General features: G+C 35.6%; 1 protein-coding gene across 1 annotated transcript in view; it reads left to right on the top strand.

Moving 5' to 3' along the window:
- The first annotated feature begins 815 nt into the window (after positions 1 to 815).
- The window catches only part of LOC126881948 (regulator of microtubule dynamics protein 1-like), a 74,002-nt gene continuing 59,555 nt past the window's right edge, over positions 816 to 15,262 (top strand). Inside the window, exons 1-2 of the mRNA XM_050646690.1 lie at positions 816 to 1,012; positions 11,311 to 11,476. Coding sequence (XP_050502647.1) covers positions 946 to 1,012; positions 11,311 to 11,476 — 233 coding nt within the window. The 5' untranslated portion in view covers positions 816 to 945. The remainder of the gene's footprint in view (positions 1,013 to 11,310; positions 11,477 to 15,262) is intronic.

Raw genomic sequence — 15,262 nt, 5'->3', positions numbered from 1 at the left:
CTCCTGCAGAATCGCATACATTAGTAGTATTACGACTAGTATTGCACAACATTTTTTCTCTTCAAATACGCGATCAAAGTTGAAAACTTGAAAATATCAATGCCATCATAAAGAAAAACGGTGGATTTAATCATTGAATATTCTGCCCAGAGGCTTCCAGGAGCTTTCAACTGCATATATATGTCTTTGAACGAAATATGCCAATAGAGTATTTTCTTCGATTCTTAAATTCTTGCCTTCGCACCATTTTTTAAAACTTTGGTAGGTACTTTGATAACTAATTTTGGATTTTTCGGGAATAATTGCGGAACACCCTTCTTCCCAAGCCCGTTCAATTTCTTCAAATTCACTTTCGCTCATATTTTAATTTATAATAATCAAAATTGTACTTAAAATTATTGACAACTAAATAAAAACTCAATTCTCCATTGTTGTTATGCCCCTAGTTACTACCTAACAACCAAAGTATCTATCTTGATAAAATTAGTGAAACTAGTCAATATGACGAAAATGTTTAATTTTATAATTTATAATGGTATCAATCGTGCAAAAAACGTTATAAAGCATGTCGAACGTTAAGGGTAACCGATCTCAGACAATAATTGGAGTCGTCGCTCCGCTCCTCCTCCAAACAATTGTCTTCGATCGGTATAAAACCTTAGTATTATACTCCCTATGATTCAATTCTTTAAACTCATACTATAAAATACAAATCAAATGCGTTATTATTTTATGAAAAACCCAACAACCTTGATGAATAGATAGTGACTACAAATACGTAGTCCGATTGTTACTTTCCTCAATTTGAGAGGTAAACTGGCGAGTGGCGAATAAACAAACGGGGCAACGGGGTCATAGTCATTCTAATGTTTGATGCTGTGCGTGCAGTAATTGTGATATATTTATAAACAAGTGAAATCTACCAGTTATAATAGAAATTGTGATATGAAAATTGTACCAAAGCTATTACTAGGCTATGGGGTCATTCTCGCAAACAAAAATAAATCCGAGAGTAAGTTTTTAACAGTTTATTATTATTTTTAAGCTTTGTTTACTTCATAATTGATTATCAGCCAGCTGTTGATGATTGTTTGTTTATGAATGATGAATTATATTGATAGGAGGAGCCACCGATTATGGAAGGTGGGGATTTTGGATTTTGTCACACATGTTGTGGTTGTGATGGAGAATGTGCTGGCAATAAAGATGGGAATTTCGAGTCATCTTGAAGATTCGGGTCGCCGCTTCCGGCTCACTTAACCGCTGTCGGGTCTAGATATTTATGCAATATGCAAAACAAATTTAGAATTTTAGCAGTAATATAATTATTATTAGTACCACAAAATACCTGAATCACTTCTGATTTGGTTGACACCACGCTTTCGCTTAACCTGTGACCAGGGCCTATTTTACCACTAGGTCAATGAGACCGCTGCCTCGGGCCCGCATTTTAATGGGACCCGAAAAGATCACTAAAAGAAAATTATTGCAAAAACAAAATAAATTTTCAGTGGTAATTGCACAAGAGCTCTAAAATTCTATATTAATTTTAGAGATCGAGTGCAATTTGTTGCGATTATTTCATGAATAAAACTTTTTAAAACCAAAATTTTATTGTAATTTATTTATGTAAGTACAAATTTAGTACAATTAAACACACAGTTGTTATAAATATTTTACGGTTGAAAGTCATCACTTTTATAATTTTTAAAACATTAATTGTCATTAATACCACTGAATGTATTTTTTCGTAGCAACGAAGGGCATCTGACGTAATATACTTGACGACGGGATATTATCAAAAATTATCAGTTTAATTTTTATTTCTGTAGCTTTTTATTGATCAGAATCCCCTATGAATGAAATAATCAAAATTATTTTATTTTACGAACAGGAAATGATAAATGATAACCATAAGAGTTATATTCATAAACCCTTAACCGTTCTTATCATAAAACTGCAATAAGAGTAGGTAGATTGCCTTGTCGGCATCAATAACAATCAGCAAAATTTAGACACAACTCCGAAAGATTAACAAGAGGTAGGATTAACAAGAGGTATTGTCATAATATTGATTCAAAATGCACTTTTAAATTTAATATTTAGTTTGATGTTTGATGCAGTTTTCTGCAAAGGTAAGGTATTGCTTGCTTGTATTAGTTTTCAGTCCTGTGCTTTTTAAGTTAGTTCAACTAATCTATTCATTAATCATTAGTCGTTTTATTAAATTTCTTTAAACACCTATTTTATTTTTCTTAACTAAGTAAGTACATAATCGTTTCGTTATTATCAAGAGTTACAAACATTTAAGTAGCAATGAAAAACGAAAAAGGCAAAAATTAAGAGAACAGGAACGGCAGGCATAAAAAGATGCAATATCATCATATTTTACACCCCATAACAGTGCGCAAAAATGAAGTTCGTCCTCCCATCCTGTTCTTTTTCTTCTTCTACGGCACTGCATCCCAAATTGAGCCTTGGCGTCCTTTATTTTTTGCCTCCACCCTTGTTTGTCTGTGGCTGCTCTTCTTCATACACGGACTCCAAAAATGGTTGCATCGCTGCGTACTGTGTCTTCCCAGCGCTTTCTTGGCTTTCCAACCGGTTTCTTTCCCTGTATCCTAGTGTTCAGTGCTCTTTTTGGTAGCATAACCTCTCCCATTCTGATCACATGTCCAGCCCATTGCAATCTTTGTATTCTCATGAAGTCTGACAGGGGTGTTTCCTTATAAAGTTTATAAAGCTCGTTGTTGTAGCAAATTTTGAAGATTCCGTTTTCCCTCACAGGTCCTAGTATTCTCCTCAGTACTTTCTTTTCGAATGTGTCGAGTTTGTTTTTGGATGTTTCTTTCAGGATCCATACTTCACTGTCATAGCATGCTATTGGCCGAATTAAGGTTTTATATATTCTCATCTTTGTATTTCGGTGGACACTTTTAGATCGAAATATATGGGAGAGGGCAAAATAAGCTCTGTTTGCCTGCGTTATTCTCTTCCGTATTTCTCCATCTTGTTTCCATCTCCATATTGTTTTGTGGAACTATATTTCTTCTCGTCTGTATCATTATTTTGGTTTTTTCTGTGTTAATTTCCAGACCTAGCCTTTTCGTTTGCGTTTTTAACTCTGCGTATGTTTCCTGTGCTCCAGTTCTACTCATAATATTAATATCATCGGCACAACCGGCTAGTTGAACGGTTCTTGAACGGTTCTGTTGGTCAGTAGGTTTTCTCGGCCAGTTTGTATTTGCCTAACCACATACTCCAGTGCCAGGTTAAACAATGTTGGGGTCAACCCATCTCCCTGCTTCAATCCCTGCGAGATTTTGAAAAAGTCTGTCCGGTAGTTTTGTACTCAAAGCCACAATGGATGAAATATACCTTCCTGAATTTCATCCATTTTGGCTTTAATGAGTCTAATTAGCTTGCGTTGTATTGCCAATGCCAATTCAGCCAATATACAGGGTGTTTCATTAATAATTGTCCATATAGTAACTGGAGAAACCTTTGCACAAAATACGAAGATTTAACCTAAAACACTTAAATAAAATGTGGTTCCTTACTGAGTTACAGGGTGTTTTACCTAAAAATTTAAAAACTATTTTTGCTCAGCATTTTAAAACTGTTCTACGTATCTTTTTCATACTTGGCAGAAAGTGAGACTACTGTACACCCTACTAAATTATGATAAACAAACGTTTCTAGCTACTACCAGAGGCGTACGACAGGGGATAGTAAATGGTTGACCCTTCTCAAATTCTACGCCACTGGAGGAATTACTTTTTAGTGCCATTTTTGGATTCTCCAATACTTTCTACGTAAATAATATACTCTTCATTGGTAACGATAAAGTTATTAGTTTTCGAGATATTTGAAGTTAAATATGAAACGGCACAGTTATTTTGATTAATTTATGATATGATTCATATGATTAAAATTTAAAAATTATTTGTACCCAGTACTTTAAAACTGTTTGGCGTATCCTTATCATACTTGGCAGAAAGTGTAGGCACTGTACACCCTACTAAATTAAGATAAATAAACGTTTCTAGCTACTACCAGAGGCGTACGACAGGGGATAGTGGCTGGTTGACCCTTCCCAAATTCTACGCAACTGACGAAATTGCTATTTTAGTGTAATTTTTTGATTTTCCAATACTTTTTCTGTAAATAATATACTCTTCATTCGTAACGATAAAATGATTAGTTTTCGAGATATTTGAAATTAAAAATGAAGCGACACAGTACATTAATCAAAATAACCGTGTCGTTTCATTTTTAAATTCAAATATCTCGAAAACTAATGACTTTATCGTTACGAATGAAGAGTATATTATTTCCATAGAAAGTATTGGAGAATCCAAAAATTGAACTAAAATAGCAATTCCGCCAGTGGCGTAGAACTTGGAAAGGGTCATTTATTCACTTTCCCCCGTCGTACGCCTCTGGTAATATCCAGAAACGTTTGTTTAACGTAGTTTAGTAGTTTGTACAGTACCTATACTTCCTGCCAAGTATGAAAAGGATACGTCGAATAGTTTTAAAATGCTGAGCAAAAATATTTTTTAAATTTTTAGATAAAACACCCTGTAACTCAGTAAGGAACCACATTTTATTTAAGTGTTTTAGGTTAAATCTTCGTATTTTGTGCTAAGGTTTCTCCAGTTACTATATGGACAATTATTAATGAAACACCCTGTATAGTATAGTATGTTCCTTTTGACTGAGTCGTATGCCTGTTTGAAGTCTACAAACACGTTGTGAACATCAATGTCGTGTTCCCATGATTTGCTCAAGGCCTGCTTGACTGTAAATATTTTATCCATTGTCGATCTTCCCCTTCTGAAACTATCCAATAATATTTTCTGCTAGTGGTTGGGGCCGTTGGTTTATATACTTACGTGAGGACTTTATTATGCTGAAAATTTCTATTAAATAATTAATACATTTAAAAAAAGTTATTATTATTATTACTAGGTATTAAATTTTTTTACGGGCCCGAAAATTGTGTAGTGCCTAGGGCCTGATTTGAAGTAAAAAAATAGGCTCTGCCTGTGACTGTGACTCGTTAAACTTAATTTTGCGATTCGGATCAGTTGGATTTTTCCAAAGATTCGGCTGTTGACTCGGGTCAGTTATCAATTTTATCCATCTCTAGCTGGAAATCCAGTGTTGTCAGATATATCATAATAATGAAAATTATCAAAAGCTGTTCATGCGCAAATATTTTAATAGGGTCTATTGGATAATGTTCAATAACTAAATTGTATCTCATAATAATTGTCTAAAAATAATGAATTTATAATATTAATCAAATTATAAATAAAACTTATCTCCTCTGTTACAATGATTATCAGAGAAAGCGCTCAAGAAAATAACAAATCAACTTTATAATAATTAAATCCACGTGTATTTAAAAAAGATAGGTTTGGAGAATGCTGGGATTGGGATAATTCCAGAATATAGGTTTTATATTATCTTCATACTCATACTATTTCTTTACCTACATATTTAATATTGTGTGTACTGTGTACCTACCCTCCAGTTTCGGGATCTTTATAGACTACAACAAAGCATTCCATAAGGTAAAACATGACCGACTTATAGAAGTACCTACTTATAAACAAAAATATGGATGTGAGGGATGTAATATTGATATCAAAATACTAAATCATCATTCAACCCGGATATATATATATATATATGTATATATATATCAGTGGCGGCTCGTCAGAGGAGGCAAGGGAGGCTCAGCCTCCCCATAAATTTTTTACACACTCTATACTGTTTTGTTTATCATGAATCGCGAAAACAACAATTACTCTCACTATTATACAACGTGTAAATTCCATATTATCACTAATTATAAAGAACACTAATTATAATTAATACATAAAGAACTCACACTTTTTTGTCATGTATAATTTAAAGTTTTCAGCATGGAATTGGAATTCGAAATTTGTTCAAATTTCAGGAAAACTTTTAGAGAACTATTCGACAGCAAATATTTCTTGGGGATTTTTTGTCCGCGATTTTTTGTGGGGATATTTTGTCCAAAAAAATTTGTGGGGATTATTTGTCCGGGATTTTTTGTGGGGATTTTTTGTCCGGGGATTTTTTGTCCGGGGATTTTTTGTCCTGGGATTTTTTGTCGAGAGCTAGTTTGTGGGGATTTTTTGTCCGGGATTATTTGTCCGGGGATTATTTGTCCTAGCTTCCTGGAAGAATAAAATTTTTCATAAATTGTATGATGTTTATTTCATTATGCAAGCTCTCTTTGGTTTCATCAACATCGTTTTTATGTTTCTCGCATAAAGTATTAATTGACGTATTGACTTCTTCTTTATCTCTAAATTTAAAAAAAACATCTAAAAGCTGATGTTACGTCCTTGTAGCATTCAATTCGCGATTCTGAAAACAGCGACTAATTTTATAGACTCTAGATTTTCTGCGACAGCGATTTTTTTGTCGCTGCGACTACAAATCGTAAGTGGAGTGCTAGCCTTAGAGGCCACTGTATAATGCCAAATTGCAATTTTTGTAATCGCTTTACTTTTGAATGTTTGAAAGAGTGTGTACCTATTGTTTGGGTATTGGCATTTTCGAGAATAATCTATTCTTTATCTATAAATTAGATTTATGTATATCTATTTTTGTCTTTCGTTTAACTATTTTAAAAGGACTGCAAGCTGAAAGAAAGAATAGCAAGCTGAAAATTTGTTAATAGCTTAAGGGTGTCTAGTCGGATAAACTTTGATATATGGGGACACTGGAACAGTAGGGGCAGTTTTATAATTGTAGGTTAAAAATTTGGAACGGTCAGACCACGAAAACGGCACATTTATTTTGTCCGACAGAATAGACCCGAACAGAGATTAAACTCTCATGCAAAAATCAGACTGCTATTTATCACCTGTCATAATTCCTGTCATTTGACATATTCTACATGTTCCACTCATTAAAACGCCCATTTGGTGATAAATAGCAGTATTTTTTTATTTATCGTATGGCATAGATACAACGAGAACACATAATTTTAAAAAAGTATATAAAACATTACATGAAGTATCACAAACGAACATCTAATGTATTAATATACTGTAAAATATTTTCGGTCGCATTCAGGAACTCATCGAAAACTCCAGGGTATCGCCTTCGGGGGCATTCCTCAATAATGTGGCGGACGGTCTGCCGTTGCGCACCACAATCACACTCAGGAGTAAGGGCCTTTCCCCATCTATGCAAGCTGTCAGCACATCTACCGGTCCCTGTTCTTATTCTGTTCTGCCGTCCATGTATTGCGGGGCAGTTCAAAGCCTGGCGGTTTCTGATCGGTACAGGCCATTTGGTGTGATTCCTGTGGTGAGTCGCTTTCCCATTGTCTTCTCCAAGCGTTGGTGAGGTCGAAATGTTCCTGATGTAGGGAGGTGGCCCTTAACAATGGGGGATATCTGGAGCACAGTCTGTTCATTTCGATATCAAGCTTTACATGGTGGATGGGTAGTTGGTGGTTAGCCTCGATTTTTCGATATTCTCTGAGAAGAGAATGACTTCTTCTTAGTTTAGGCGGTGGAATGTGACTCAGAATGGGAAGCCAATAGTTCGGTGTTGGTCGAATTGTACCTGAGATCATTCGCATTGTCTGGTTTAATTGGGTGTCAATGATCTTCGTGTGTTTGCTATTGAGCCATACCGGCGAAGCATATTCAGCCGCCGAGTATACGAGTCCGAGAGCGGATGATCTGAGTACGGAGGCTGAGGACCCCCATGTGGTGCCACATAGCTTTTGGATTATATTATTTCGCGTCTTCAGTTTTTCTGCCGTTCTTTGTAGGTGTTCCTTAAAACTTAAGGTTCTGTCAAGAGTCACTCCAAGATATTTTGGTGTTGAGTTATGAGCGAGTAGTCTGTTTTCAAAGTGAACGGAGAGTTTTTTGTTGGCTTGAGCATTATTCAGATGGAAACAGCACACTTCAGTTTTCGTTGCATTGGGCCGTAGCCTCCATTTGCGAAAATATTCACCCATAACAGCAAGGTCATCCGTCAGTATTGTTTCTGTAACATTCATGTTATTATGTCTTGCTGCAATGGCCCAATCGTCAGCGTACCCAAATTTCTGCGAAGTTGTCCTAGGTAGGTCCGCGATGTATAAATTAAAGAGTAAGGGTGCCAAAACAGATCCCTGTGGCAGTCCATTGCTGAGCTTCATTTGGACACTTCTTAAGTTGCCCATTGTGACGTGAAAAGGTCTGTCGGTGAACATGCTATCAATGAGTTTGGTTACCTTTTGGCACGGGATGGCACGGATCAGTTTGCAGATTAGTCCTTGTCTCCAGACGGTGTCGTATGCAGCTGATAGGTCAATGAAAGCAACGGATGTTTTTTGCTTTCTTTGAAAACCTGCTTCGATATGTGTAGGGATAGGATCTGATCTGTGCAGCTGCGGTTAGGTCTGAACCCTGCTTGCTCAATAGGTATCACCCCAATATGGTGTTACTAATTCTGTTATTGATTAAGCGTTCAAACAGTTTATAGACACAGCTCAGCAGTGCAATCGGTCGGTAGTTTTGGGGTTGATCATTTGCTTTTCCTGGTTTCAATATGGCTATAATGGAGGCCTTTTTAAGGAAATGGGGGATTTCTCCTGATTTTAATATATCTGTGTAGAAATCAGCCAGCCATTTCCTAGCATATTTGCCACAATGGAGTAAAAATTCTGAATGTATTTTATCGGAGCCGGGTGCCTTTCCAGATTTAATTTCTGATATTTCTGAGGTAATTTCTTCTGGAGTAAACTCGTCAGAGTATTCAGATGTAGGCGGGCATGCAGACTTTAGTATTTTTAGGTCTTGTTTTACTTTGGTGGTGTGGTCACGATCTCTAGGTGCCCTTGAGTTTGCTACAATGTGGGAGGCCACTCTGTTGGGAACTATTGGTACTTTGTCTCTAGTTGAGTGTCTTCTACTACCAAGTTTTCTAAGTAAGCTTTTTTAACCACGCTTTTCTGCTTGATTTACTAAAGTCTAGTTTTTCCTCAGTTTCCATCCATTTTTGCCGTCTGGCTGCATCCAAACTGTGCAGCAGTTCGTCCGCAATTTCTCGGTCTTGGCTTTCGTTGTATTCTTGATACAATTTTTCGCATTTTTCATCCCATCCTGGGACATAATCTCTACGATATCCTCTGGGTATAGTTTTCTTCGCTGTAGATATAACTGCGCCAACAAACCTCATATAGTTTGTACGTGTTGGGGTTATCCATCCGAGACATTTGTCCAATCTCGCAGTAAAAGTCGCCCAGTCTGATTTTTTAAAGTTCCACCTAGGTCGAGGGAAAGATGTTATTATTGGTATTTTGATGCCAACTTCTGTTACAACTGGTCTATGTTGGCTATGTGGAAAATCTGGGAGCACTGTACGTGAAGCTGCCAGGGGTTGATTGTTTTCGTTTGTGGAGACAAAGCATAGGTCTGGGTTGTATTTTCGCCTCCAGGCTGCAGATCTAAAAGTTCCCCTATCTTTAGCGTCAAAGACTAAATACGTGCCAGCCCCTTCGCTCCAGTTTATCAAAGCCTCGCCGTTTTGATCACTTTGTCTATACTTCCAGAGTTCGTGATGGCTGTTAAAATCTCCAACATACACTGAGGGGGTGTGGGTGGGCGTGAATAACATGCGGAGACCACAGGACTGCCGGTGGTTTATAAATATTGCTGACAGTAATTTCGCCAATTTGTATGGTAACCGTATGAATGTGATTTATGTCTGATGTAGAACATATGTGTGCATTTTCTATTTTGTTTCGGACATAGGTTGCTACTCCATAAGCTGGATGGTAAGTTGCACCCAGTAAATCGTAACCATGAATTCTTCCTCTAGCGAGAATTTGTTCCTCGTTTTCTACATGGGTTTCCTGAATTGCGACTACGTCCATATTTTTTTTGAATGAGTACCTTTTGAAGGTACTCACATTTACTTCTACTAATACCTTATATATTTAAATGGCATATTCGGACGCTTGGTCCGAGTCGTTTTGTTGCTTGGTCCTGAGAAGGTCCCTTTAAGTTGTTGGTTTATCTTATTATTTTAATTATTTTAATGTGTTCCTTGCCAGGAGATCTAGAGATTCTAGATTGTCTGGCTGCCTATTGTACTAGTTCATTTAGCATTACCCAGGGTGCACGTGTAGTAATCTACTACGGACGCGAACTAGCTTTACACCCCAAAAATAGCAGTTTGATTTTTGCATGAGAGTTTAATCTCTGTTCGGAGAGTTTAAGTCTGTTCTGTCGGACAAAATACATGTGCCGTTTTCGTGGTCTGACCGTTCCAAATTTTTAACCTGTTCCACAATTAAAACTTCCCCTGTTCCAGTGTTCCCATATATCAAAGTTTGTCCGACTAGACACCCTTAAGCTATTAACAAATTTTCAGCTTGCTATTAATCAACTTTTTTTTCATACGCGGGATCCAGACCTAATAGACATGGCCATTGATTAATAACCTACACAGTTTTTACTCACTACCTGGGTAGTTTTTAATCAATGACATGGCGGAATCCGACAACTTTCTGTAGTTTTTGGAAATGGGCCCCGCCACAAACACTGACACGGGGCCCCTGTGGGGCTAGGCTACGGCACTGTGTATAGGCGTGAAGAGATGTAACAATAGAACAAAGGCGTTTGCAGTGTATTGGTGTATCTGCATATGAGATTTTTTTCGGAGAATATGTAAATTATTTAGCGAATTTTATTTTTTTATAATTAAAAGGAATGGGCCCTGGGCGCCCGCCCCAAGCGCCCAGTGGATAAACCGGCACTGATATCACTGTAAACTGAGTGTAAACTGCATTTAGTAAAACTGTAAAATATTGTTAAATTGACTAGCTAGCGACTGTCATTTGTGTGAATCAGTTTTACAGAAAAATTTTTAACTAACTCTCATGAAGTTTGGTGCGCTTTACGCCTAGACGCAAGACGCAACGCATAACGCATAACGCATAGCAACATATGATTTGCAAATAATTTGCAACCATTGTTTGCAAGACATAAACATAAAAGACATAAAATAAATGTCAATCAATGTCAAGCATAAAGTTGTTATCAGCCAATATTGCAAACACGTTTCTATAAATATAATTACCTTAAAACGGATAATATGAGGTCAAAGTATAAAGTGTAGACAACTAAATTAAAATCAACAAAATTTCACCTGCAATCGATGTTTTTGGTTTGATAAATTCCATAAACATAACCTCTTAAATTAGTAACCTACAAAATTCTACAATGCCATTATCAAATAATTTCAATGCTTTCTTAGGAGCTGCTTTTCTGGGGGTAGTTAGTGCTGCAAGTATGTATCTCGTCGAGCATTACAGACAAGACAAGGTACGCCACGCCATGGCAAAGGATTTGGCTCGTTTAGACCAAGAACTGTCCCAAGTTAGAAAGGAACTGGATCATTTGCTCACTAAAACTAGCGAAAAGTAAGTATATATCCTTGATGTGATGCTTATTATTATAGATCTATATCGATACACCAGTTACGAAGAGTAAAAAGTCTTAGTTTTAGTGATTCGGAGTTAAATATTGGAAAGTGCTTTAATAACCAATATTTATGAGTCCCAAAGGATAAAAACTTTATAATAACGTTCTGTGAAGATGTCACACGTATATTTTTTCATAAAACGGTAATTATTTTAGTTCCAAAGTGTAATAATTTGAGTTGTTACTCTGTTTTCTTGCAACTAATGATTTCTGACTTGTTATACCTTGGAACTGGTATATCGAATTAATTTAGTTGGTTCATAGGATATTTTCTTTTGCAAATTTCAATAGCAAGTAACTTTTGGTTAATTTTTACTGGTGATCCTTCTTTGTTGTCTACCTACATAATAATTGATTAATTTAATTCCTGTTCATGGTCAAGTAGCAACAGTGCTTGATATTTTAAAAATTAGTATAGTATAAGTAGTAGTATCTGACTTTTATAAGGTAATTGCTTTCTTCCTATAGTTTTGTATTATTTTTAATATTGAATGAAATTTAGACTGTCCCATAAAAAAATTTTTCAATGTTATTACATTAGTGTATACTTAATATTCCTCTTGCATATCTTGTAGTGTTTTTTCCTCCTATCTTATTATTAAATCTTCTATTAGCCTTAATTCCCTGAGTATACTTTTTGTTTTTTCATTGTTTGCTATACTCAAGCTGCTTAAAAGATGGAATCTAAGGTAGCATGATCATTCAATGCAAGTATCGGCTGGTCGTTTGAAGCCAGACCTTCTAAGAACTGTTTACACTGTCATTATTTCTGTTTTGCACTTCCGCTGGTGAATTTTGTTATGCAGTGATTAAAATTCGTTTCTGTTGAGTAGTGTAAACATGGGGAAAATGGTGACATCGTGAGAGGAACATTTAAGCTATAGACATCTTATTTCTACAGTTCTACCACTCTTCTTTTATTCTCCTAGCTTTCAATTTTTAATTTCTATTTTTTTTATTTTCTACCAATAGATTTTGCTGCAATGAAACATTATAGTAACAAAAATTAGGTTTTTGGCTAGGCTGACTTCATGAGCAATATTAAACTTTTAAACTAAAATAATCTACATGTGCATCTACACATAAGATGTCTCAGACAATAATTTGATTTGAAATTTCAATATTTTACGATTGCACAAAAAAGATTTTATTAATTTGAACATACTTTACTAAATTTGATTGGGACCTGAAGGCAGGTCAGAAGGTAGTAATTGTTTCAGTTTATGCACTTCGGAAATGTCACTTTTAACAACAAAGTCCCATTTAATGACAATGTTAACATTATGTCACATAGCTCTATAACCAAAGCACTTAGAGACCTAATTTTTTTATTTTGCAACTAGATGTATTGCTTAGTCCCGCATAGATTTTTGTAAAGTTAGAGTGAAAGAAACATTTATTTTAAAATTTTTTAAAATACCGCCATTCAAAAAAAACAAAAAAGTTTAATTTTATTTTTTATTTTACTTGTTTTTGAACATTTCTCAATAAAACTTTACCTGGGACTTGAGATTATCTATCTATAACTACTGTAAAAATTTGGACCTTCTATCATCTAAGGATCCAGAGATATTTGACATCAAAAGTAAAAAAACCTAGTATTCGTGGATCCACAAAAGTAGTTTCCGATGATTGACAGCCACAGTCACTCGTCTGTGATAAAAACTCCACTTCACATAAGAACCCACGGTCAATCATCGGAAACTACTCTTGTGGATCTCCAGTGTAGCACTGCAACATGGTCTGTCTGTTGTGAACCAAAGAAAGCTACCGGTACCAGTGGCGTAAGCAGGGGAAGTTTGGAGGGTTTTAACCCCCCATTAGGATGTACTTTGAGCTTAAATGGGCGGTATTCCATACCTCCAGACCCTCCAGTAGTTTTATCCCCCTCGCCCTTGGGTTCATGGGAACATCCATAAACTACGTTGTTGAAAAGGGGGAGGGGTGTCTTTGCTTATTACGACGATATACTACAGGGGGGAGGTGGCCATGAGTGCACATCCGACGTCATTTGATGTTCACAAATATAAAAAATTACACTATTTTAGAATTAAAAAGAATTAGTAGGTATATTACTTTTATCGCATACTTTTCAATTCTAGCTAGCATTTTATTGCTAGCAGTTTTGTACAGAATAACAAACAATAAAACATTGTTCTATGTATTTAAACAAATGCTTCTATACAGAACAACGTCTGGAAGCAATAAATATTAAACTGTTCATTTATTTACTGAATACTCTGTGTGAAACAATTCTACAAGAATGAATAGAAATAAAATATTCTATTTTATTTAGTTAGTACATTGTATTTATACTTAATAAAAGAAATGGTATAAAAACAAAATAAGTATCAAGATTTATACAGGGTGTCCCGAAAATATTGGTCATAAATTATACCACAGACTCTGGGGTCAAAAATAGGTTGATTTAACCTAACTTACCTTAGTACAAATGTGCACATAAAAAAAGTTATAGCCCTTCGAAGTTACAAAATAAAAATCAAATTTTTCCAATATATTGAAAACTATCAGACACCTTTTATTGGAAATATACGTGTGACATTCTTATGATAGGATCTGTACTATGATTTCAATAACGCCAATTATGTGGGTTTAAATAATTTTTTAGCTGGAATTAACTGGGAGCAGTGTTTGTCTCGTCTTGATTTAGATTTAGCTGTTGATTACTTCTATGAAATTTTAGCTTTTGGTATTGCTTCATTTGTACCTGTGAAAAAATACCAAACCAGCACTTATCCTAGGTGGTTTTCAAAGGAACTAAGACAGCTTATTTCTCAAAAAAGGAGAGCACACTACACCTATATTCAGTCCAGATCTCAGGCTGACCTCAATATTTTTACTAGACTGCGTTCAGAATGCAAAAAAGTTCGGGAGGTTTGTTGGTCTCAGTATATCTCATTGATGGATATAGAATTCAAATCAAATCCTAGATACTTTTGGAGGTACATAAAGGACTTAAAAACCAACCATTCTCTTTTCCCAAACAATAATATACAGCGAGGATAAAGCAAATGATGGGCAAGAGATTGTTGATTTGTTCAAAAAGTACTTCCAAACAGTGTACACCCCAAGTAACCCAGAGAACAAACTAGACCTTGGAACACCCACAAATGTTTACCAAAACTATAAGTTTTCGGATATTTCTACAAAAGAAATATACGAAAATATATCTCTTTTACCTAGTAAAAATACCCTTGGTCCCGACGGTGTTCCAAGTAGCCTGTTAAAATATTGTGTATGTAACCTTGTGGTTCCACTAAGTTTATTATTTAATAAGTCTTTAAGATCCTCAATTTTTCCTGAAAAATGGAAGGATAGTTTTATCACGCCCATCTTTAAAAGTAGGAACAAAAACGATGTTACGAACTACAGGAGTGTATGCATTCAATCATCACTTCCAAAATTGTTTGACAGTATTATCAGCGACCAATTAAACTGGATGTGTCGTGGGCTAATAAATAAGAATCAGCATGGCTTCTGTTCAGGTCGTTCAACTCTAACTAATCTGTTACCATATCAATCAAAAATAATTAAAGCTTTGGAAGAATTCAAGCAAGTTGATGCAGTTTACACAGATTTTTCAAAGGCTTTCGATCAAGTAGACAATAATATTTTTCTCAGGAGATTATTTGATATAGGGTTTGATGTTTCGGCTGTAGGTTGGATCAAAAGTTTATTGTCAGAGCGTAGACAGATGGTCAAAG

The sequence above is a fragment of the Diabrotica virgifera genome, chromosome 3, assembly GCF_917563875.1.
Source record: "Diabrotica virgifera virgifera chromosome 3, PGI_DIABVI_V3a".
Classification (NCBI taxonomy): domain Eukaryota; kingdom Metazoa; phylum Arthropoda; class Insecta; order Coleoptera; family Chrysomelidae; genus Diabrotica; species Diabrotica virgifera.
The sequence above is the reverse complement of the archived record's forward strand: the minus strand, read 5'-3'. Positions and strand labels throughout refer to the sequence as shown.